This window comes from Sorex fumeus, unplaced genomic scaffold (assembly GCF_029834395.1).
Source record: "Sorex fumeus unplaced genomic scaffold, SorFum_2.1 ptg000063l, whole genome shotgun sequence".
NCBI classification, from domain to species: domain Eukaryota; kingdom Metazoa; phylum Chordata; class Mammalia; order Eulipotyphla; family Soricidae; genus Sorex; species Sorex fumeus.
In genome coordinates, this window is record NW_026606120.1 from 35,576,499 (window position 1) to 35,603,016 (window position 26,518).

Sequence of the window (26,518 nt, forward strand, 5' to 3'; positions counted from 1 at the left end):
CTAAGTAAATAGAATTCCTCAAGGGTTATATTCGTAAAATTTCTCATGGTAAGAAAATTACTTGTTGTAACCCGTAGAGGTTTAAATAAAATTAGGGTAAGTCCAGGGGGGGAAAAATCACAAAGATTATTGAGCATCATTAGGATTGAGTTTAAGTTTATAGTTTCACCATAAGATCCTTTAGCACCATAGATTTCCCCCCTGATTCTTGTTTTCAGGCCATTTTTTTAGGGAGTTTCTGGGGATCCAACCCAGGCCTCACACATGCACCTCACACACGGTACACTACTGTACCACAGAGCTGATCGTTGTCCCCTTAAGTTTTATCTCTAAGTCCCATGGTGTAAATTATGAAGTATGACAACTTTCCTTGGTTTTAAAGATATCAAAGAAAAGCATGGTGGTTTTATTTCAGAACTTTAAAAATTACTTTGTAACTGTTCGAGGTTAAATAAAATCAGTTTTATTAAGCTCATTAACGATCTTTCTGTTTTTACCTCTTTATGAAAAGAAAACTGGTGTTTTATTTCCTTTTTCAGGAGATTTACTGAACTGAAACACTACAGTGATGAGCTGCAGTCTGTCATCTCACATCTCCTTCGAGTTAGAGCTGTAAGTGATTTCTCAGGGATTTTCCAGATCTTTTGGCATACATTTCTAAGGAAGTGTTTATCACTTAATCATTATATTTTTAATAGTATGTATAAGAACTGATTTAACATTCAAATTTGGTGTGTTCGTCATCCAAACTGCATTTATTTTTAAAAGTGAGATTTTTTCTGTCATAAGCAGCTTGAAAAATTTGTTTTCTCTGTGGTTTGACATCTTGTCAAGAAACCTACCTTTTGGGGCTGGAGCAATAGCACAGTGGGTAGGGCATTTGCCTTGCACACGGCCAACCGGGTTCAATTCCCAGCATCCCATATGGTCCCCTGAGCACCACCTGGGGAAATTTCTCAAGTGCAGAGCCAGGAGTAACCCCTGTGCATCGCCAGGTGTGACACCCCCCCCCCAAAAAAAAGAAAGAAACCTACCTTTCAGTGTTGGAATATAATAAGTGTAGGTTTTTAAAGTCGTGTATAATATTATTATTTTGAGGTTTAAAAAGAGGTCTGTGGAATAATTTTTATATGTTAGATTATCCTATGTCTGTGTGCTTAAGTTGTACTAAATGAGCTTATGAGTAATAGCCTACCATGATAAAAGGAATTAGAAATTAAGGAATAATCATTATACTTAAATCTTAAATTTGACTGTTACATATATGGAGGAAAATACTTTTGGGTAAGTTAATGAACCTGGAAAAAAGCTGTGTAATCCATGCTAGTTCTTTGTGGGTAGTCTAGAGCAGTATTTTTCACCTGGGGGCTATGTACCCTTCCCTGAGTATTCCAAGGGGACAGTAGATGAAATTCATGTAAAAGGCCAAGTAGTGTGACAGAAGGCCCACTGAAAGTAACAAGCTCAGAGGGGCCCCTGGCTGGAAGAAGATGGTTCCTCAGAGGTTACCTCAGAGCTTTCCTCTGCTCAGGGCTTCTGAAAGACACTAGGTTGTCAGACTGAAGATGCTGATTGGAATCCTCTAGAAATGAAGTATGTAATCTGGGATTTGTTTTAATGGAAGTCTATTGACAAGGGGTGGAGAGACAGGTTTGTTTGCTTGTTAGTGGTCCACACCTGACAATGCTTGGCATCTGCTCTCAGCTCTGTGCTAGGGACTCATTCCTGCAGTGCTGGGGGAGCAAACCTGGCCCTCCTTCAGGCAAAGCATATGCTCACCCCTTTGAGTCACCGCTCTAGTCCCTGGGAAGCAGCATTAGGTCAACCTAGATTGGCCTTAGTAACAGTGTTTGAGGTGAGTATTAGAAATATAACCTACTACCCTACTTGCATTTGAAGACTTCCATAATAATTAAATAAAATAGAATAAAAGGAAGAATTCCATCTGAATCTACTCAGTGTCCTGGTTAAACATTCAGAGTGCCAGTGGAATACGGGAATAAGTTTTAAAATGTATCTGTAGGAAAAACAACAATACCTGTGAGAATTACTAGGCAAAGTCAAGAACTAAGGACTGTGGATTAATGAGGTAAAATTTCAAGACCTTTAATTTTCTTGAAATTGCCCAAATGAATTAGACAGTTTAGTGGAAAGCAGCAGAAATTATATTCATCAGATAAATTGTACAATTCAGAATTATATTCAGAATTCAGCAGAATTGTATTCATCAGAACCTTAGAAGTGAGTGATAAATTGAATAAAGTTTAACAGTTAAATCATCAAAACCACAAAGCATAGGGAATAAATTTAGATGTGATCAAAGGAGGGAGAAATGATAACCATTTTAGGGCACTGGGGCCAAAGCAATAGTACAGCAAGGAGGGCATTTTTGCCTTTCACGCGGCTGCCCTAGGTTGATCTTCAGTATCCCATATGGTCCCCTGAGCACCGCCAGGAGTAACTCCTGAGTACAGAACCAGGAGTAACCCCTGAGCATCGCCAGTTATGACCCATAAAGCAAAAATTAAAAAGGTATGGAAGAGTCTTTTAGAGTAAGACATATAAGAAGACAAAGCAAATAAGGTAATAAAGTAGATAAGACAAATGATCAAGTAAGACGAATAAGAAGGTCATGACGAAGATAGTTAGAACTGGTTTATAAGTGTGGCTGATAATTATCTGTAAGATTATAAAATTTTACCACGATAAAGAAAATGCTTAAGCATTTCCCACAAGGCTTTCCTAGCCCTTGTGTTCTGTTTTGATTTGGGGACCTTCCCATGACCCCATGAAAGTGCATCAGTCCCGGTAGCTCTGCGGACCTTGCTGTGCTACGGATTGAACCTGGGACTCTGCATTACAGGGCTGTATTTCAGCCTCTGAACGCCTTCCTTGGTCCTTCCTTTTGTTCTTTTATACACTCAACTTTTGCTCAGCTGTCTTTTTTGTGTGAGCAGGGGTGTTGAGCCACACCCAAAGGTTTTCAGGGTTTACTCCTGGCTCTGTACTAAGGGATAAGTCTAGGCAGTACATAGGGGACCATATGTGATGCTGGGGGTTGAATGGGTTGTTTATGTACAAGGCAAATGTCTTGACCCTATACTATCCCTCTGGTCTTCTGCTGCCCTTCAAATTATTTTTTCTTTTTATTTTTTGTTTCGTTTTTTCGGACCACACCTGGAATGCTCAGGCTTACTCCTGGCTCTGCACTCAGGAATTACTCTTGGCAAGCTCGGGGGACCATGTGGGATACCAGGCATTGAACCCCGGTCTGCTGCATGCAAGGCAAACACCCTACCTGCTGTACTGTCACTCCAGCCCCATCCTTCTAATTATTCTTAAGCTTTCAGATTTGTTTCTGCCACAGGACTAATTTGCTTTTTCCTAGGTTGTCTTTCACTCTCGTTGCTTTTCTGTCAAGATTCTCTCATAGCTTATTCACTTTTTAATGACATTCAGTCCTTGGTTCAAATACTGCCACGGTGAAATATTCCCTCAACATCTTAAATGAAATACGGTACAGGTTTCTATCATTTTCTATTATTTCATCATCATTGTCTTTATAGCAATTCTGTCTGATCTTTGTTACTCCTTTGTTGTCTCCCTGCAATAAGAAGTCCATAAGAACAGCAGCCAGGCTTCTGACTGCTGAGCCCCAGGACAATGCCTGACTCGTGATATATTCACTAAATGTTTTAGTGGTTGTACATGCTGATAGTTGTATGCCTAAAATGAGATCATAAGGTGATGAAGGCATTTGCCTGGCACATAGCCAACCAGGTTCAATTTCCAGTCGGGAAGTTAAGCCAACCAGGGAAAATTGGTTAGTGCTGCATATGTGAAAAGAACTTTTGAATAAAATGACCTTGTCATCAAAGAAATTGTAATATGTGAGAGTTGTGGGTGCATATCTTTATCCTAAGCTTTATGAAAGCAGACTTCAGAATCTTGATTGACCTGATGGTTTGACTTCCTAATGGCAAGGGAATGCTTGCTATATAGTCAGAGTAAAGTGCTAACTATAAAAATGAGAGCTCTGCAAGTGAAATACACAAAATGCTTTCTGATAAGCTAAGGTCTGGTTGTTCTAAAATTGAGAGTGGCTATTCAGTCGATAACAATAGAAAAGTGAAGTAAATATATAAGATTGAGACCTGTGCTGACTGTAAAGAGCACAGAAGCACCACAGGAAAGACCTTTTTCTAGTGTTCAAAGCATCAGGACAGGGAGGCTTAGATGCTATTTGATGAATTGAGATAGTTGAATTGTTAACAGATGGAGAGAGAATAAAATCATTTCACTTCTTTTTGTTGAGTTTTTTTTTAATTGAATCACCGTGAGATACAGTTACAAAATTTTCATGTTTGAGTTTCAGTCATATATTGATCAAACACCCATTCCTCCACCAGTGCACATTCTCCACCACCAATATCCCCAGTATCTCTCCCCCTACTAGACCTCCCTCTGGCTTTGTGGCAGACAATTTCCCTCATCCTCTCTCTCTACTTTTGGACGTTATGGTTTGCAATACAGATACTGAGAGGTTATCATGTTTGGTCCTTTATCTACTTTCAGCACACATCTCCTATCTTGAACGATCCCTCCAACCATCACTGACTTAGTGAACCCTTCTCTATTCCAGCTTCCTTCTCCCCAGCTCATGAGACAGGATTCCAACTATGGGGCAATATTCCTGGCCCTTGTGTCTACTGTCCTTGGGTGTCAATCTCATGTTATGTTATTTTATATTCCACAAATGCATGCAGTCATTCTGTGTCTGTCCCTCTCTTTCTGACTCATTTCTCTTACCATGATACTTTCCATGACCATCCATTTATAAACAAATTTCATGACTTCATCTTTCCTAACAGCCGCATAGTATTCCATTATGTAGATGTACCAAACTTTCTTTAACCAGTCGTCTGTTCTCGGGCACTTGGGTTGTTTCCAGATTCTGACTATTGTGAAAAGTGATGCAATGAGTATACAGGTGCAGATGTCATTTTTGCTGTGCACTCTCTTTATGCACCCTCGGGATATATTTCCAGAAGGGGTATTATGGGGTCATATGGAAGCAATTTCTAGTTTTTGAAGGAATGCCCTTATTGTTTTCCAAAGAGACTGGACCAGTCAGCATTCCCACCAACAATGAAAGAGAGTCTCTTTCTCCCCACATCCATGCCAGCATTGGTTGTTCTTGTTCTTTTTTGAAGTGTGCCAGTTTGAGTTGTGTGAGGTGATATCTCATTGTTTTGATTTGCATCTCTCTGATGATTGGTGATGTCGAGTATTTTTTCATCTGTCTTTTGGCCATTTGTATTTCTTTTTTGAGGATGTTTCTGTTCATTTCTTCTCCCCATTTTTTCATGTGTTGGAAGTTTCTTTTCTTGTACAATTCTACTAATGCCTTGTATATCCTGGATATTAGCCCCTTATCTGATAGGTATTGGGTCAACAATCTTTCCCATTCCATGGGCTCTCTATATTTTGGTCACTGTTTCTTTTGAGGTGCAGAAGCTTCTTAGTTTAATGTAGTCCCATTGGTTTATGTTTGTTTCCACTTGCTTGGTCAGTGGTGTTTCATCCTTAAACATGCCTTGAGCTTCAATGTTATGGAGGGTTCTGCCTACATTTTCCTGCACGTACCTTATGGATTCATGTCAGACATTGAGGTCTTTAATCCACTTTGATCTGACTTATGTGCTTGGAGTTAGACAGAGGTCAGAGTTCATTTTTTTGCAGGTAGCTATCCAGTTTTCCCAGCACCACTTGTTGAAGAGGCTTTCCTTGTTCCACTTTACATTTCTTGCTCCTTTGTCAATGATTAGCACTGTAGCACTGTCCTCCCGTTATTCATCGATTTGCTCGAGCAGGCACCAGTAATGTCTACAACAAATTGTGAGACTTGTTGTTACTGTTTTTGGCATATCAGATTCATCACAGGTAGCTTTCCAGGCTTTGCCATACGGGCAAGATACTCTCGGTAACTTGACAAGCTCTCCGAGAGGGGAGGAGGAATCAAATTCAGGTCGGCCACGTGCAAGGCAAATGTCCTACCCCCTGTGCTATTGTTGCAGCCCATCAAAGATTTTAAGTGATCATATATTTGAGAGTCTGTGACAGAATATTCAGCTCTGTTCCATTGGTCTGCAGGTCTGTTTCTAGCCCAATACCATGCTGTTTTAATTATTACCGCTTTGTAGTACAGTTTGAAGGTGGGGAAAGTGAGTGATGCCTCCTGTCATCTTTTTCCCAAGGATTACTTTGGCTGTTCATGGGTGTTAATTGTTCCATATGAATTTCAGGAGTGTTTTGCCTATTTCTTTGAAAAATGTCATGGGTATCCTGATAGGGACCGCATTAAATCTGTATAGTGCTTTGGAAAGTATTGCCATTTTGATAATGTTAATCCTCCCTATCCATGAACAGGGGATGTGTCTCCATTTCCTATTGTCCTCTTTTATTTCTTGAAGTAGTGTTGTGTAATTTTCCTTGTATAGGTCCTTCACCTCTTTAGTTAAGCTGATTCTGAGGTACTTGATTTTCTTAGGTACTATTGTGAACAGGATTGTTTTTTTAATGCCTCTTTCTTCTCTTTCATTATTTGTATATAGGAAAGCCATGGACTTTTGGATGTTGGTTTTGTAGCCTGCCACTTAACTATGCAAACCTATTGTTTCAAGGAGCTTTTCAGTAGAGTCTTTAGGATTTTCTAAGTATAGTCTTCATATCATCTGCAAATAGTGATAGCTTAATCTCTACCTTTCCTATCCTTTTATGCCCTTGATATCTTTTTTCTTGCCTAACTGCTATGGCCAGAACTTCCAGTACTATTGAATAGGAGTGGAGAAAGCAGGCAACCTTGTCTAGTGCCTGATCTTAGAGGGAAGACTTTTAGTTCCTCCCCATTGAGAATGATGCTTGCCGTGGGCTTGTGGTAGATGGCTTTACTATCCTCGTAATCACTGTCATCACTGTCATCCTGTTCTTTGATTTACTCAAGCGGGCGCCAGTTAACATCTCCATTCGTCCCAGCCCTGAGATTTTAGCAGTCTCTCCTTACTCATCTTTCCCAATGACTGGAGGCTCTTTCAGGGTCAGGGGAATGAGACCTGTTATCATTACTGTTTAATACACCACGGCTAGCTTGCCAGGCTCTGCCGTGCAGGTGGGATATTCTCAGTAGCTTGCCGGGCTTTACAAGAGGTGTGTGTGTGTGTGTGTGTGTGTGTGTGTGTGTATACATATATATATATATATATATATATATATATACCTTTTGGTATCAGGGTGATATTTGCTTCATAGAAACTATATGGAAGAAATATATATATTTCTCTATCAAATATGTTGTGGTAATTATGGAAAATGGGTAAGGAGTATCTTATGATGTGTCACACTTCACAGCTTTACTATATTAAGGAAAATTCCTTCAGTGCCAGTTTTGCTGAGAGTTATCATCGTAAACAGGTGCTGGGTCTGGTCAGGTGCTTTCTCTGCACCTACTGATATGATTATTTGGTTTTTATCTTTTTTTTATTGATATGATCGATTATGTTGATTGACTTGCGAATGTTAAACCATCCTTGCATCCCCGAGATGAATCCTACTTGGTCATGGTGTATGATCTTTTTGATGAGTCATTGGACGCAAAGATCCTCAACAAAATCCTGTTTGCTAGGATTTTGTTGAGGATCTTTGTGTCTGTGTTCATCAGGAATACTGACCTGTACTTCTCTCTCTTTGTGGTATCTCTGTCTGCTTTTGGTATCAGGGTGATATTTGCTTCATAGAAATATATGGAAGTGTTTCTGATTCTTCAATTTCCTGGATAAGCTTAAAAAGGATTGGGAGTAAGTCCTCTTTAAAGATTTGGAAGAATTCACTAGTGAATCCATCTGGGCCAGGAGTTTTGTGTTTGGGGAGACTTTTTATTTTTGTTTTAATTTCCTTAATGGTGATAGATCTGTTCAGGTATTCCAGGTCTTCTTGTTTCAGCCTCAGGAGGCTGTAGGAATCCAGGAATTTTTTTATTTCCTCGAGGTTTCCTTGTTTTGTAGCACAAAAATTCTCAAAGTAATCTCTGAGGATCCTTTGAATTTCTGTGGTTTCTGTTTTGATGTCCCCCTTTATGTTTCTGATTCAGTTTATGAGGGTTTTCTCTCTCCCTTTCTTTGTGAGTCTTGTAGAGGTTTAGCAATCTTATTTATTTTCTCAAAGAACCAGCTCTTGGTTTCATTGATCTTTCAGATTGTTTTTTGGGCTTCCATCTCATTAACTTGTGCTCTAAGTTTTATTATTTCCTTCCTCCTGCCTGTGTTTGACTCCTTTTGTTGGTCATTCTCCAAGCTTTGAGGTTAGGTTACTTATGTGGGCTCGCTCTTCTTTCCTGAGGAATGCTTGCAGAGCTATAAACTTCCCTCTTAACACAGCTTTTGCCGTGTCCCATAAGTTCTGGTAACTCGTGTCCTCATTCTCATTTCCAGGAATCTTTTGATTTCCTCTTTGATTTCCTTTCTAAGTCTCTTGTTGTTCACCAGTGAGCTGTTTAATTTCCAGGTGTTTGATTTGGTTTTCTGTTCGTGTGTGTGATTTACTTGTTTTCAGCACATCATCGTCTGAGAAGATCGTTGATACAATCTCTATTTTCTTAATTTTATGGAGGTATGTTTTGTGGCTCAGCATGTGGTCTATCTTCGAGAATGTCCCATGCACACTTGAGAAGAATGTGTATTCAGCTTTTTGAGGGTGAAGTGTCCTGTATATATCTACTAAGTCCCTTTCTTCCATTTCTTCCCTCGGATAAAGTATGTCCTTGCTAAGCTTGAGTCTGGTTGATCTATCAAGAGGTGATAAAGCAGTGTTGAAATATCCCACTAGTATTGTGTATCAATGTCTTTCTTCAAGTCTAGGAGTAGTTGTTTTAAGTATTTTGCTGGTCCCTCATTAGGTTCATATACATTTAGGAGAGGGCTGGAGCCATAGCACAGTGGGTAAGGGCGTTTGCCTTGCACATGGCCAACCCGGGTTCGATTCCTCTGCCCTTCTTGGAGAGCCCAGCAAGCTACCGAGAGTATCCCACCCACAAGGCAAAGCCTGGAAACCCACTACCGTGACGTATTCAATATGCCAAAAACAGTAACAAGTCTCACAATGGAGACATTACTGGTTCCCATTCGAGCAAATAGATGAACAACGGAAGGACAGTGCTATAGTGCTACATTTAGGAGTGTAAGTTCTTCCTGATGTACAGATCCCTTGATCAATAAGAAATGACCTTCACTGTCTGAAATCAATGTGGTCTGGTACCAGAATGGCTACCCCAGTTTTTTATGGGAGTTGTTTGCCTGTAGAATTGTTTTCCAGCCTTTGACTTTGAGTCTGCCTTTGTTTTAACTGTTCAGATGTGTTTCTTGCAGGCAGCAGAATATTGGATTAATTTTTTTTTTCTTTTTGGGTCACACCTGGTGATGCACAGGGTTACTTCTGGGTCTGCACTAAGGAATTACTCCTGGCGGTGCTCAGGGGACCATATGGGATGCAATCCCTGGTTGGCCGCGTGCAAGGCAAATGCCCTACCCGCTGTGCTACTGCTCCAGCCCATGGGTTCAATTTTCTTATCCATCCTGCCACTCTGTGTCTTTTACTTGGTGCACTTAGCCCATTGACATTGAGAGAGATTATTGTTATGGGGTTTTGTCCCTTCTTTCTGCTAAAGTTTGGTGTATTTGAGGGGCTTGTCTTATCTTAAAGTAGCCCGTTTAGTTGTTCTTATAACAATGGTTTTGAATCCATGAAGTTCCTGAGTTGTTGTTTGTCTGTGAAACTGTGTGTTGTTTCTTCTGATATAAATGAGAGTGTAGCTGGGTAAAGTATTTTTGGTGAGGTTTTTATTTCATTGAGTTTTTTCACTGTATCCCACCACTGTCTTCGGGCCCTGAGGGTTTCATCAGAGAAGTTGACTGTCAATCTTAAGGATGCTCCTTTATAGACAATTTCTTTCTTTGATCTTGCTGCTTTCAGAATTTTGTCTGAGGTTTTCATCATTCTGATCAGGATGTGTCTTGGAGTATTTTACTTGGATTTCTTCTAGCTTGTACCCTTTGGGCCTCCTGAATTGGTTGCATGTGCTCTCCAGCTCTGGGAATGTCTTAGCAGTGATGTCTTTGACAGTTTCTTCCTGTCCCTCTGGGACTCCAATGATTCTTATGTTATTCAACCTCTTGGCTTCATCCCGATTTTCTCTTGACATCTCTTGGTTCATTTTGAGTCTCTTCCATTTCTGCTGTTGTCTGGAGATTTTCTGCACTTCATCTTGGAGCTCACTGATTCGGTCTTCAGCAGCTGTTATTCAGTGGGCTTCTGCGTTGCTTTACCATTGTGACCTGTTGACCTGTGCAGTTTAGACTTTCATGCTCACATTACTGTTGAGTTTTTGGTGTAATATTAATTGAGATGGGGCTAATGAATTATTGGCCTAATGTGTTTCTCATGATCGAGCTGCCCTAGTGAAAGTTCCACCTAAGGATAATTTATGGTTCTTATGGGATATGGAGGGAGAGAATAACTTGTGGTAGCTAATGCGGCTGTGACTCTGGACAGCACCCCCACTGGGCCTATATCTGGATAGGGAGAGATTAAGCAGGTCCTTGAAAGTTGGTTGCTATTGGTGTGGTCCAACTGGGTTCCCATCCCCCGCAGATCTGGGCTTAAAAACGTCATTAAGTTTTGTTTTGTTTTGTTTTTTATAATTAAAAAAATTTTTAATAGTGAGACATCATCAGGTACAGTTGCAGACTTACACATTTTTGTGCTTGGGTTTCAATTATACAATGATCAAACACCCATCCCTCCATGAGTGCCCATTTCCCACCACCACAGATCCCAGTATCCCTCCCATCCCCCATCCCCCTCATCCACCTTGTCTCTGTGGCAGGGCATTCCCCTCTGTTCTCTCTCCTTTTGGGTGTTGTGATTTGCAAAAGAGGCATTGAGTGGCAATCACGTTTGGTCTATATCCTACTTTCAGCATGCTTCTCCCATCCTGGGAGAATCCTCCCAACACCTTTATTTGGTGTTCCCCCTCTTTATCTGAGCTCCCTTTTCCCCTAGTATGTGTGGTTGGCCTCCAAGTCATGGAGTAAAATTCCTGGTACTGTGTTTTTTTGTTTTTTAATGGGGCTACACATGATGGTCTGAGTCTGGTACTGCAGTGCTCAGGTCCTGTGATTCTAGGCCACAAAAGGAATAGTTGGTGTGTCGGACTTCCCAGAGGCACATGTGGCAGGGATTGAACTCATCACTTCATGCATGCCATTTGCTCACACTTTGGAATTATATCACTGGCTCTAGAGAATTCTTTTGAAATACAAAGTGGGGGTGGGGTGGGGGAGTTCGATAGACTTACAGGGTGAATATTTGTAGAGAAATGGCCCAGCTCCACAACTTCTCTTGAAAAGAACATGCTGCTGCTAAATGTTCCCAGGTAGACCAGTTCTGGCTGACAACTCTGGGGCCTTCTCGGAATGGGAGCAGGCAGAGTCCCCTTCCTGCTAAGGGCAGAGCAGTTGAAGCCACCCCTGACACCTCCCCGATAGATGCGTCCAGCTCCACAGCTGAACCTCCAAGTGACACATATGCAACTGCACAGACCTCCAGTTGTCAGACTAGTCGGGTCCCAGCAATATGCCTGATCAGGGGACAGGCCAGGGTGGTAGGTGGAAACTGGGAACATTGGGGAAGAGAAGATCACACAGGTGTTGGATTGGTGTTGGAACATGTAATGCCTGAAACGGCTGTAATATGAACACCTTGGTAAATCATGGTGTTATAATAAATTAGTTTTTAAAAATTTAGTGTCAACCGTGCAGCCAGAAGAGCATATTAACTTAGGGAAGAGCTGGCTTTGGAACATCTCTGTAATTTAATGGATTCTTCTGGCAAATCTAGTAACCCTTCAGAGTTTGCTTCTATTTTCTCTTCCCTCTTTTGTCTCTGTTGTTGCAGTGACCAGGTGTCACACACACTTGGCGAGGGGGTGTCAGGAATCGCATACCTACCATTAGTTGTGCTACTCGTGCTTCTGTTGCGAGCCAGGGATCATTGCTGTTCACGTGACACACAGGGATCTAACCCATGGCCTCTTCTTGGAGAGTAAGCAGGCCCCACCCCTACGCCCCACCTCAAGAGTTTTTGTTTTTGTTTTAGTGGGAAGACTTGCCGGGCTCCCAGTAGACACTCAGTTACTATTTGTTTTACAGATGAGTGCCTTATTCATAGAGTTGTGATTCTCATAATTTAATAAACTAAAAAGGGAAATAATATGGATATCTCATATTTATTTGCCTCTGTGTATCAGTAATGGTGTTCGTTCAAGCCTACTGGTTTTTTCTTTTCCGGGGAGCGGGGAAGGGTTTCCCAAGTGATTCTCGGGAGGCCCAGGCAGCTCTCTTCCAGCTAGGCTAGAGGGTCAGTGCAAAGGTCATACCTGGTGATGCTTTGAGGACATGTGTACTAGGGAAGAATCAGGGTCTGCCTCTGCAAGGCTTGCATCTCACCATCTTTCCTGCCTCCCCACAGGGCCCTTTGAAGGTAGGTGCTGTTGTTGCTCCCATTTCACAGATCAGAAAAAGATCAAAGTTTAAATAATTGAAATTATGGAATTTTCCTAATATCACATTATAAATAGGTCTATGGTACCAAAATTTAGTGGTTGTTGCTTCTGTTGATTTTTTAACTTATTTTTTGTACCACACCCAGAGGTGCTCAGGGATCCTACTTGGCAGGGCTCAGGGGGCCATATGGGGTGCTGGAAATAGAACTCCGGTCAGCTCAGTTCTATCAGACAAGCACCTTACCCGCTTTGATGACAGAATTCAGAACTTTACCTGATTCCCAGCCCTTGGTCTTAACTAGCTACAATGATACATTGATGAATGGCATGAAAAGATAACTTTTGTTTGTTTTAAGCAAGTAAATTTTTTTATTTTTGGAGACTCCATTACTAAACTCCTTTCCCACATTTTGCTTTTTTGTTTAAATGTCTTTCTACTTCTGGGCCGAAATTATTTGCTTTTAGTAGAAGAACATTTAGTATTTCATAGAGTCAATTTAGTGATCACTAATTCCTTTTTTAAAAATTTACTTAAAAAAACTGTAAACTGTGGTGACACAGTTGTTCATAATACACTTGTTATGGACATTGTTATGGACCCAACACAGTCCCTCCAGTCGGTGTGACCTTCACTCCACCATCGTCCCCATTTTCCCAGCTATCCCCTAGCCTTACCCCCTTAGCACAAATCATCTATTTAAATTGCTTGTTACCGCTCGATGGCTGATGAAATCATCGAAAAATACTCGGTCAAAGCAAATTTGTGAAAATTGTTGTATCTTACCACAGGATAATTAAGTTCTTGCCTGGAGGTCTGCAAAGCTGTTCGTTGCTGGTTGAGCCGTCTGTATCCCTTCTGTTTATTGGGCTTGGTCCGTTGCTTTCCCGTCTGATTTGGAGTGCTCCGACTGGCTGTCAGCATTGTGGAGTTTGGAGGTCTCGTGCAGCTGCAGCTGCTCTCGAACTCCAGGATCTATAGAACTGGACCGATGTCTGAGCTTACATGGGAGCTGTGGGAGGTGAGGGAGGTTTCCCAACCCTGTTCGGAGAAGACCCCGGAGTTTTCAGCCTAGAAAGCGGTGTACCTGAAATTGTTGGCAGTTTGTGTCTCTACAGAGATTAGTGAGGCAGTGTTGTGGGTTTGGCTGCCAGGTCTCCAGCGGGGCGGGACTTGCCTGCCCCCTCTGGAAGACACCCCAGAGTTCTCAGCAGGCAGGCTGCTATACCCGTGAATTTTAGCAACATGGCTCGCATCTCCTCCAACATTGAGTCATGAATCTGTAAACCTGAGCCAATGGATTAGTTTACTCAATGGCAGCTGTGGGATCTGGGTGTGTCACAGACTATCTTGGTGTTTTGTTTTGTTTTTCTTAACCATTTTTATTAAGGTACCAGTGTTTAAAATACTGTTCATCACACTTGTCAGGGGCCAGAGCAATAGAAGCCGTTAGGGCTTCCAGTAGAGGGTAAGCATAAGCGTTATGAGTGCCACATGTTATAAGTTTGCCCTGTCCTTTAAAGACTTCCTTTAAAGTTTCTCGCAGATCTGGTAACAAGGCTGTGAATTCCCTCAGCAGTTGCCTGTCTGCGAAGCTCTGTATGGGTCCTTCAAATCTGAATGATGATCTGGCTGAATGGAGTATTCTTGGGGGGATGCTCATTTAGTTGAATTTTCGTACTGTGTCCCTCCATTCTCTTCTCTGGCTTGTAGACTCTCATGTGGTAGGTCTCCCTGAATCTTAATGGGCTTTCCTTTGTGTGCAGTTTGCTTTTTTGATCTTGCCGTTTTCAATGTTCATCTTCTTGGATTTTGTCGTTCTGTCTATAGTGTGTCTGGGAGTTTCCTAGTTGTATCTGTTTTCAGTGGGACCTTTTAGGACCTTTGTTTCGGTTGCCAGTGTTTTTCAACTCTGACAATATTTGGGGCTTGGAGGAAGCCACACCTAGCAGGGCTTACTTTCGGCTCTACTCAAGGATCACTCCTGACAGTGCTTGGGAGCTGAATGTGGTGCCAGGGATCAAACCTGGGTCAGCTGCATACAAGGCAAGCACCCTACCTGCTACACTCAGGCCTTACTTTGGCCCAGCTCTGGGAAATTCTTAGATTTCTTGAACTGTTGTCTCTTCATCAGATTCACCTTCCTGGTCCTCAGTCTCCAACGATTCTTACGTTGTTCCTCTTGAGCTGATTCCAGGGTCTCTAGTGTGTTACCCATTTTTTTAGACTTTTTTCTATCTTCTTGTTTTCTAGAGGTCTTCTCCATCGCATCTGGGAACTTCTTTTCTTTAACTGCTCTTATTCTGCTGTTCAGAGCTTCTAATGAGGCTTTGTTTTGGTTTTGGTTTTTGTGGGAGTGGAGTGGGCCGCACCTGGCAGTGCTCACTCCTGGCGGGGCTTGGAGGACTGGGGATTAAACCCAAGTCGGCCGCATCCTAGGCAAGGGCCCTATCCACTGTACTGTCACTCCATCCTCATCTACAACCACACCATACTCTTCATTGAGTTCGGTTTTGCCAGTAGTTTTCTCATTTCAGTTCTCATATTTTCTTGTGCTTTGCTGACTATTTGTGCCATCATTTCTTTGAGCTTATTAACCCCCTCACCGTGGTGTCACTAATGTTTTTTGCTGGTTGATGTTGTTTTTGTCTTTCATGTTCCTGTTTTTGTTCACTGAACTAGGTGGACTTTTACAAGCCTTCCCCATTGGCATTCCCGTGTTTCTGCTGTGCTAAGGGTGAGTCCTTAGACCCCCAGAGAGACGGAGGGAGCAGACTCGGAGTTGCTCTTTTCCTTCTCTGGCTGTTCACCCAGTGATAATCATAACTGTATGTGAAATACGCTGGGTAGACTGGTGGTAGGGCCAGGTATGCTACCCACACTTAAGAACCACCTGTGCTGTGAGCTGTTAATATGGTGGAGAAGGGTGTGGAGGCTTCCTGGACATAACCAAAAAGGGGGGATCAGCCTCCCAGTCCAAGTAGAGCCAGTGATGTTGGCTAGAGATGACACCTGGAAGGGTGGTCAACGAGCAGACTGCTTTTCAAGAGAGCGGATTTTCATTGAGCAGCTTTAATTCCGCAAAAATCATTACAGATGGATTTTTATTATAGCTACATTTATGATGAATTATTTAAAATGGATCATTTTATTCATAAACACAGCTTTTTAAATATTTCCACATTTCCATCAAAGTACAAAGCCTTAAATTCTCCAAAATTAAACCCTGAAGTAAAAATGAGCTGGAATTTAATATTAGTTGTTTGAGTCTAATCCCTTGTTTGTCATAATTATATAAATCTGTCTTTAGGGGAAATATGTCTTATTATTTTTTTAAGGGGAAATCTATTTTAAAAGGGATATTTAAATTTGCTAATACTCTAGCGACATCGTGTCGTAGCACTGTGGCACTGTTCTCCCATTGTTCATCGATTTGCTCTAGCGGGCACCAGTAACGTCTCCATTGTGAGACTTGTTGTTACTGTTTTTGGTATATTGAATACATCATGGGGAGCTTGCCAGGTTCTGCTGTGCGGGCGAGATACTCTCGGTAGCTTGCTGGGCTCTCGGAGAGGGGCAGAGGAATTGAACCCGGGTTGGCCTCGTGCAAGGCAAAAACCGTACAAGCTGTGCTATCGCTCCAGCCTCAAGAAAATGTAATTTATAATTACTAAATGAGATACTATTTAACTTTAATTTATGGTTATTTATAAAAACAATAACATTTATGGCCCAGGAGATAGCTCAAAAGGTAGAAAAATCACATGCCTGTGTGCATAAGCCCCTGAATTAAGTCCCAGCACTGCCAAGTGTGACCCAGTTGATAAGGAAAAGGTGGTTCTATTCAGTGGCTGCTCGGGAGGTCCTTGAAGGGTGGAACACATGCCCTTGCTTGCTAGAGGCCGTTTTTGATCACCCAGCCGACAGTCACAGCTGGACCAGGCATCACGGGGACCCCCAGCCCCGTCACTAACAGCCAACTCTCACAGCTGGACCAGACATCACTGGGAATTGCCCCTTGAGCCACAGAGCACTCCTAGGAGACCTCTATAAAGGAATAAGAGCTTCTCCAAAGGAACGCCAAGTGGCAGGTAGTGCCAGTGCCGCAGGAAGCCCCAGAGGCCAGAATGAGAGGTCTCGGAGGTTTCAGAACTGCAGAGGCTTTAGCATTGGCATCATGGCACCAGTGCCCATGCTGATAATGATAACGACCGCCCCCTACCCTCCCAGGGCCAGGGTTGGGGGCAGCTTCCTGGAGGCAATACCAAGGACAGGGAATGGGTCCTTGGTATTTCCAAACTAGGCCACTTGGACAAAGACATTAAGATCAAGTCTGTCTTAGAGATCTGTCTCTTTCTCTTGCCTATCAGGGATCTTTTTTTCTGGAACTGTTCCTCAAAGACCAAGTTTCGAAGATCATGCCCTTGGGCTGACTATTGGACCAAGTTTCAGGTTTTTGGATTTTGTTGGCATTGGGGATTATATATTATATACTGGAGCGATAGCACAGCAGGTAGGGTGTTTGCCTTGCACACAGCCAACATGGCCGACCCGAGTTCAATTCCTCCATCCCTCTCGGAGCTCCTGGCAAGCTACCGAGAGTATCTCTCCCGCAAGGCAAAGCCTGGCAAGCTACCTGTGACGTATTTGATTTTCCAAACACAGTAACAAGTCTCACAATGTTACTGGGGCCCACTCGAGCAAATCGATGAACAACGAGAAGACAGCAACAGTGGAGATTATTACAGATATATCAATCTATAGGTAAAATGCTTCAAGGAGGTGGTCACTGCCATTCGAGGGACCTGCATCTTGGCCAAACTCTCCATCATTCCTCTGCCGGGATTGTAGGGGAACAGGTTCGGCAAAAGCCACAGCGTATTGGTGTGCCTTGCCCCTGCCCCAGGGGCACAGACAGAGTCCAGGACCAGTGCCCATGATGTTGCTGATAGTGATAATGACCGGCAGTGATGGCTGCTACACCTGGGCCATGGGCTATCCCACCACTCTGGGCAACTGCCAGTGCACTTCAGGGTCCCCAATGCACTTCAGGGTCCCTGGTGCATGCTGCACCAGGTGCACGCCACAAACTCCTCCCACCAGAACCAAAAGGCAAAAACAACCCATTGTCTTCACAAATTTTTGATCACTTACCTAGTACTTCAATGCAGATAAAGAAGGTATTATCATAGTTCCATTCTAGTAGATGATGAGAATAGAAGATGACTTGGTCTGTCCTCCCCCATCAATTCTTAGATTTTTAGATTCTTAGAATTTTAGAAGGAACAGATGTCAACAGAAATGATAGTGTTTCACTTATGAATCCCTAGGTAAACGCATCAGTATTCTTGATTACCAAGGACCATTGAGTCATTCTGGGTCATAGTAGTTCATGTTTTATTTGTATACCATCTTTGTTTCTTCTTTGGAAACAGTTTTTGGGCTGATGCCTCATTTATAAGTAAAATAGTTCTTCCTGTAGTTAATCATATATATGTATGTGTGTGTGTGTGTGTGTGTGTGTGTGTGTGTATTCTTTATGGACCAAAATATTTTCCAGAGCTCCAATTACTGTATAGAAGCTCCTTTTTATCAGCTGCCATGAGTTTTATATGAATATGTATATGCAGGCACACATTTTCTTTTTCTGGGTGCCAGAGATTGAACCCAGCGCCTTATAAGTGCAAGGATAATGCTCTATTTTTGAGCCATATTCCTGGCCCTGGGAATGATAAATTTTTAAAAAATTAACTTGAGCAGATAAAGCTTGGTGGCAGCGCATGTAGTTTACATTTGTGAGGCCCCAGCACTGCAAATAATAATGATGATGATAATAATAATAAAAAGAAGCTTTAACTGTAATTCACTAACATTTTCTTGGCATATTTATTTATGATCTGCATGCTGCTTTTTATTTTTATTTTTACATGTTTATTTAACAAACTCTAACCCTTTTCCATGTGTAATTTGGATGATAAAATGCTCGGTTTTCAGGATTGAGATTTAAAAGTACTTTGGGGCTGGAGAGATAGTTCAGCGGGTAGGGCATTTGCCTTGCACGCAGCTCACCTGGGTTCAATCTTCAGCATCCCATGTTGTCCCCCAAGCACTGCCAGGAGTAATTCCTGAGTGCAGAGCCAGGCGTAACCCCTGAGCATCGCTGGGTGTGACCCAAAAAACAAACAAAAAAAAGTATAAGTACTTAAAGTAGAACTCAACCAATTTCATCCTGATCTCTCTCTCTATATATATAAATATATATATGTGTATATATAAATATATATGTGTATATATATATACACACAAGGCTCAACCTTTAACAACATGTTAGTAATCTCTCATATAAGGGCTTAATGGCTCCAGGGTGAAATACAACAACCTTCCCACACTTTCCTCTAAGGAAACTTTTTTGGATCATTTTTAGCAGATTCTTCATAACAGGCAATCTAAAATAAATTATTTAGGACCTGCTTTGGGGCCAGGTTTGGGTGGTGGTGGTGAAATTCAAGATAATGGTGGTAGGAAGGTATTATGGTGGTGGGATTGGTGTTGGAATATTGAATGTAATTATTGCGAAGAACTTTAAAAAGTAAAATTGAATTAAGAAAAATAATAAAAACAAATCACAAGTATCTAGAAAAAAGCATTGTTGTAGAATTTTGGAATGCTAATATATAAGATGTTCTCTACTGCAAACCACCTCTCTTGAAAGATCAGATTTATATATGGTCTTAATGTCAAAAATTTTCCTGAAGTAAAGAAACCTGTTAAACTTTATTTATTGTCTTAATATTTCTCAAACTTAGTCATTGTGGGAGGCCCAGAGGATTGATTGCTGGCACTGCATTGTCCCTTGAGCCCTACCAGAAGTGACCTTCAGAGCATTGAGTCAGAGAACAAGCCCCAACACCAGTGGGTAGCCCCAGACAGAAACTAAATTAAAAATAATCTTCCATAGTCTGTAAGAAGTGTCTCAAAAATAATTGGAAGACAGTATACTAGAATTTTGTTTCATTTTGAGGTCACACCCGTGGCTGCCCCGGGCATACAGGCTTTGTGCTTAGGGATCACTCCGAGGGCTGCTTGAGGACCATATGGGGTTCCCCAAGTTGAGCCCAGGTCAGCCACGTGCAAGGAAAGGACCTTATCTGCTGTACAATTGTTCTAATCTCAGTCCAAGAGTTTCTTATTTAGAGGTTTATCGGCAGCCTCTGAAAAGTTTTGAACAATATAAAAGACCTTGAATCTTGGTTTGTGTGTGTGTGTGTGTGTGTGTGTGTGTTGGCAATTTTTTTCCTGCTGGTGAAAAGTAAATATATTCAGCTTTGGGACCAAATGGTCCTCCTACAGTCTGTTCATCTCTGCTAGGAAAGCAATCATAGGTTAATATGGACGAGCTGCTTCATTAAGGCCACTGGGTTTACACACTCCCGCTATGTTGCGGTGCATTTTCTCAGAGCCAACCATGAGAATGGGAAACATTTTACCGTCCTCTTACACTGTTCCGTGTATTTATAATGATTTGCTCTTTTATGTTCAACTGAAGTATCGAGAGGTTGACTTATTCTGTGGTCAGTGCCTAATTCCTCAAATTACTCATGTTTCAGTAAGGTTTTAGGAGAGAGATTCATTCTCCGAGTTTGTGTACCATAAATATTTTTTTAAAGACTTTATGTTGGATTAACAATTCCAACTGTATTTCCATAATACTTTAGGAGAAAATTAAGCAAGTTAATTACCATACGTAGTGTTTTATAAAATTTGCATGAATAAGACAATGAGTATTTTCTTTCAGTGATTTATGTTATGATTGTTTTTATTTAAAATATAATGTGTTTTCTTGGTTACAAAGGGTTAGCGTGACAAAGTAGTGTTGAAGTATATTGTGTTCAGCATTTATGTCTAAAAGTTCAATTAAATTGAAAATGTTTATATTCTTGTGATAAATCCCATTTAAAGATTTTATCTTAAGAAAATAGTCTAAATCTCGAAAAAGCCGTTTCCTCAGGAACTTACTATTTATAATACTGAAAACTCAAGAATAAATATTTTTACAAGGTGTATATGTATTTGGAGAAGCTGGGACCAGACCCTACTAGTGCCTGAGGGCTACTCTGGCACAGTTCAAGGAGGCTGGGCATTGCAGGTGATCTTACTGCGTGCAAGACAAATGCCTAAACCCTTGTACAATCTCCCTAACTCCAAAATAACTTTAACGTTCTTTAGATTAACAGGTTAAATTTCATGTAACTATTCAAGGTGATATTTATTATGAGTAGAATATTAGCACTCGATATAGACCATTTAAAAACAATAATTAGAGCCTGTATACAGAAAGAAGTATGAAAGCAATTACATAACTAAATAACTATAGAGTACTGATTTTGCTTTTTTCCCCCACAATAAGACTTTCAGAGATTTATTCTTTGCCATATTTTCTAAGTTTATTGTACCAATAAGTAATATCTGCTTTTATGTGTGTATGTGAATTATTTGTTTACTTTTTAATGAGACTGAATTTTTTTCCCCTCAAATAATCTGTATGGAATTTTGACCTAATAGTGCTTTCTTTTAAATATTTGTTCTAGAGAGTAGCAGATCGTCTCTATGGTGTATATAAAGTACATGGAAATTATGGGCGAGTTTTCAGGTAAGCACTCGACAGATTTTAATAAACAGCAGGCAGAGGCGGGAGGAACAGCACGAAGGTCACATGAGGCCCTGAGTCTGCCCCCCTTCGCTGTGGCACTAATGCCCTAGTATCCCTGGGCCTGAGCGCTGACCCTTCATGCTTTTGCCATTGAGCAGGGTGTCTGGTGCGAGGACTGCTTGGGAGCTTCTCCCTATCCCCACCCTAAGCCCTCCACTCCCCCAAAACAGAACAGCTTTTCGCCTAACAACTATAATTCTTAAAATACTGAGTCTGAAAAATATGTTTTTGAATGTAATCATTATCGGATTTGCCATCCAAGCCTTCTTGGTGTGAGGCCTCACACTTTGCAAGGCAAGAGCTAGGATACCCTTGTTACAACTGGGTGTGATCTCCCGTCACTTTATGTAATGTATAATAAATGCTCCTGTCTGGGGTGCTTGGGATTGCCAGCCACGCAGAGGCATATGTCTTCCCCGCTGTCCTGTCTCTCTCCATGCCATCATTTTGGTAGCTATTGCCAAATTACCCTGTATAGAAGTATACCCGCTAGCAAAGTTTTTATATCAGTATCTTCACATCCTCACTCGGTGTGTTAATAAATTGCCTTTACCAGTTTGATGGTTTAAAAAAATATGGCTTCTTACTATAGCTGTAATTTGTGTTTCTCTAGTTATGAAGCTCACTAACCAGTGAACTTTCTTGTCACTTGAATAAACTTCGTGTGTTCAGCTGTTGCTCTTTTTTCTATTTGGCTTGCTTTTTCTTGATTTGGTGCGGGAAGGGCACACCTGGTGGTGCTTGGGGAACTTTTCGTAATGGGGATTTCATTCAGGACTCCAGTATGCAAAGCTCCAGCCCTTGGAGCCATCTCCGTAACCCTGTTATCCAGAGAAACCAGAGGTGGTTGAGCTCACTGAAGCAGGTGATCAGGAACCGGAACGAAAGCAGCTGGCAGTAGAGGCGAAGGGGGGGCGGGGGGGCACAGCTAACTCCAATAGACCCTTCCAGTTCTTCACACATTACTGAGCTCCTGCTACCATAGTGAGTGCTAAGAATACTAAGATTTAATTTGTGATTAATGTCTGGGTAAGAAGATCGTAACAAAGAGTGCAAGGGGAGGGCGCGAGACTGCCATTGGATGGTGCGTTTGTCTCACTTACACAGCCCAGCCAGGATTAATTCCTGGCACCGCATATTCCTGACTCTGCCAGCATTGATCCCTGAGTGTAGAACCAGCTGTGTAAGCCTATAGCACTGCTCTAGTGTGGCCAAAAAAAAAAAAAAGAATGTAGAAGAGCAGGTTTGAGGGTGAGTTAAAGACTTGTTTTGGATGAATTGTTCTACTATGGCCAGAGCAGTAGTGCAGTGCATAGGGTACTTGTCTCACACATGACTAGCCAGGCTCAATCCCTGGCGCCACATGTGGGTGCTCAGTCCACCAGGAGTGACCAGAATGCAGAGCCTGGAGTAAATCCTGAACACTGCCAGGTGTGACCCCAAAGCAAAGCAAAAAACACTATTTGAATTAAAGATTTCTCTTAAGCAACAAAAATTTGGACCAAGAGTCTACGTCACAGATGAGAGCAGTGGTTTGGACAGTGTTTCACAACTTTTTTCCAAATATAGTCCCCTTCTAACCTTTCTTCGACCCACTGTCCTACTGGTCCTACTGGTTGGTCTTCTGGCCATGTGCCCTACCTCCCACTCCCCCATTTTACACGAGTTTTACCTGTGGTCCCCTTCAGGAATGCTGAAGGTAAGGGACCATAGAGCCCCTGGTTGGAACCACTTGCTTAGAGCACACTTTATAAGCATATAGGTTTGCTTCTCAGCATCCTGTATGGTTCCCAAGCCCCACCAGGAGCGATCCCTGAGCACCCTGTGGCTTTAAAGCAAAAATTAAAAGAACCAGCGAGGAGGGGCCAGAAAGCTAGTTCAAAGAACTGCACATGTGGCACTGCCTGGAGCCACCGAACACCATTGTATCCCCAAAACAAAACTTTTTTTTTTTTTTTCGGTGATGCACAGGGGTTGCTCCTGGCTCATGCACTCAGGAATTACTCCTGGTGGTGCTCAGGGGACCATATGGGATGCTGGGAATCGAACCCAGGTTGGCCACGTGCAAGGCAAACACCTACCTGCTATGCTGTTGCTCCAGCCCCACAAAGCAGTTGTTTCAAAGAAACAGTGGGGAGACTGTTCGAAGAGTGGCAAAGAAAAGGTGTGTACCGTGTCAAGCAAGCAAAGAAAGTAGTTCAGGAAGGTGAAGGTTTCTATAATTCTCAAAGCTGAGATTTTCTTCTGCACTGAGAATGTAGTACAGTGTTAGAGTATGTGCTTCATGTGATTGGCAGCAAGAGAGAGAGAGAAAAAAAGAAAACAAAAAAAGAGAAGGGAAAGGAAGGATGAAAGGCAGCAGGGAAGCTCTTGGATGCAGGAGGGTCAAACAGGATCCCTGGCCTCTGTCCCATGCAGCAGCTGGGCTGTCAGAAACTTAATGGACAGAGGAAACTGACTGTGGACCTGCTGTGTTCCTACCCAGTCATGTACCATCTCTATAGAACCGGGAACAGCTGGGGACAATTGTATGCAGATATATTTGAGAGCTTCTATCAGTTTTTGCAAATTTTGCCTTTTTTAAAAAAATTTGATCTCTGGCATCAACTGCACGTGCCAAGTGCAGACTCAGTGGTACTGGCTGTTTGTGATCTTAGTGCTACAACCGAATGTACAAACACTGCAGCAGCAGCCCCCGATCATGGCAACGCACACACATATGTATCTGCCACATGGGTCACACTTGTATGTTACCGTGTAGACTGTACCAACAGAAAGAATCGTCACTGCCAAAATTTCATGTTACATTTTAGTTCCACATTGGTCCAAAGTAGAGCATTATCAATGAAGCCACTAGATGGTGAGAAGCACGAATTGCAGTGCCAGTGACTGTGGGATTTTTATGTACACCTAGATAATGAACCTCTTCTCTTTCTTTCTCTCTCTTGCTCACGCGCGCTCGCTCTCTCTGGCCAGAGAGAGAGAGAGAAAGAAAAAAAAGAGAGAGATAAAAGTTTTTACCTTTCAGATGTAAAAGCAAATTTATTATTCAGAAGACTTGTGCCATGTTTATTATAGGACTTCTGATGTCCATGATGAAATTTCCAATTTGGAGAAACAGTGATGAGTGAAATATAGGGACTGAGGTGGGCAGAGAAATAGCCCAAAGTGCTGGTCACACGCCATTTGGAAGCCCCACTTTGAGCCTGAGCACCGCCTTTTCCACCAAACACTGTTAGGGACCGCCCCTGAGCACAGTCTGGAGTAGACCCAAATGATGCTAGGTGTGGCCTAAACCAAATCCCAAATCCCTTCTCCCCACCAAAGAAGAAAAGGGTTGATGAGCAATGTCAGTTGTTGAGGTGCTTTTTACTTATTTATTTTGGGAGTGTCGGTTGTTAACCTGTGAAAGTAATGACAAAGTTGAAAAAGAGCTTAATTGGTTCTTATGCTTTGGTTTGGGATTTAAGAAGGGAAGAAATACAAAACTGGTTTAATCCGCTTCACGTTCGTTTAAGTTTTTTCTAATGTGTACCACAAGTGCTTTTATTGAGTTAAGCTTTGGTAAGTTGGAAATTGAAGTGAAAGACTGGATTAAGAAAAAAGATTTATGGTGAGTGGAAAGGGATTTTCAACATGGGAAAGACAGATGGCAAGATAGGCATATGTAAGAAATGAGAGGAATTAGATGCCCAGAGAAGTAATAGGAAAGGTTGCATGGTATGTTTATGTCACATATTGCTAGTGCTTTTTTTAAAATACAAGAGTTTATTTTGTATTCTGAAGTTCTTAGGCTTTGCAGCCCCTCCTTGATTGCAGCTTTGACTCTAATTCAGGGTAGTCGACAGGCCATTCTCAGTAGGGGCCATTATCATTGTCTGTATTTTCTTTTGACTTCAGACTGAGCCTTTCCAGTGAACCTGAATTGGACTGAATACAGAGGTGGATTCATGCTGCAGAAGATTTAGGAAAAAAGGAGAAAAAAAAATTTGTGTTTTCTTTATTTATTTGCAGCTGATGAAAGTTGTCAAGAGCTAATAGCATGAAGTTATAATTGTTAATTGAACATCTTAAATACATTAATTGGACATCTTTAATACATAGAAACCATAAGGAAGCAACCTAGAAAGAAACAACTCTCAAATTATAAATAATCTCAAATAATTTAACAAATATTAAATTTAAATATAAATGGTATAATTCTTTTCAAGGGATTCCAGAAAAATAGCTGATGTTTTTCAAAAAGACATTTGCAAAGGCAAATCATGAGAGGTACATAAAATTGGTTGTGTACCTCAGAGTTGAAAAACACGGAGTATGTTTAATGATTCTGCATTTGACTTTTCTAATTTGGATTAATGTGGGTACAGAGCTCCTGTTTGTTTGCTTGTTGTTTGTTTGGGGGCCATGTCCACCAGTTTCCAGGCTTTCCTCCTGCTCCGCAGTTAAGGATCAGTCCTGGCAAGCTCGGGAGGACCATATGGGGTGCCAGGGATCGAACCAGGGTCAGATACGTGCAAGGCAAACACGCTGTCTGCTGAACTCTCTAGCCCAAGAGTTCTTTTGACTAAGAACAAGAAAAGGAATTATCAGCTTGGAATTTGAAAACAGTGCACACAACTGGCAGTCTATACTAGTCTCAGCTCTGTCTCTGATCAGCCACCTGACCCTAACTTTAATTGTCTGTTCAGCTGTGAAGTTAAATGAAGACATTTCAAAACCCTTAGTTAGCTCGTAACTTTAAACAAAACTGTATACAGAGCTATAAACAAGTAACATCTTTCACCGCAGACTGATGAACACAAGTTTGGGTGACTAAGTTTAGCTCTCAAGCGCTATCACTTTCGTTGTAATTTTATCCCTATTTTAAATATCTCTCTTTTAATAGTAGGATATTCCTGGAGGCCCTCCCCCCCCCCCCCACGTTCCCCTTTTCTTCTCTTCCCTTTCCTTAGTTATATTGTTGCAATGACCAAAACTCACACCCATGCCTAGAAGTGTTGGTGCATTTTGTGGTGGTGTCCAGCAGGGGTTCCACATCAGGTTCTCATGGGTACTCAGAGGGCCACACTTCTTTAGTGGCATCACTTACACACACGCTCACCTGTGGTCACACTTCCTGGGTATAGTACTTGCCCAGTTCTTAATTCTGGTGCTTACCAAGAGTTGTACCCCTCTAGTTGAGCATGCTTGCACA

At 41.8% G+C, this 26,518-nt stretch overlaps 1 protein-coding gene across 2 annotated transcripts in view; it reads left to right on the top strand.

The window, feature by feature from the left end:
• SNX4 (sorting nexin 4) overlaps positions 1–26,518 on the top strand; it is a 72,526-nt gene that overhangs the window by 32,018 nt on the left and 13,990 nt on the right. For both annotated transcript variants that reach the window (XM_056126854.1, XM_056126855.1), the window contains exons 7-8: positions 540–612; positions 21,200–21,261. In XM_056126854.1, the coding sequence (XP_055982829.1) occupies positions 540–612; positions 21,200–21,261 (135 nt within the window). The remainder of the gene's footprint in view (positions 1–539; positions 613–21,199; positions 21,262–26,518) is intronic.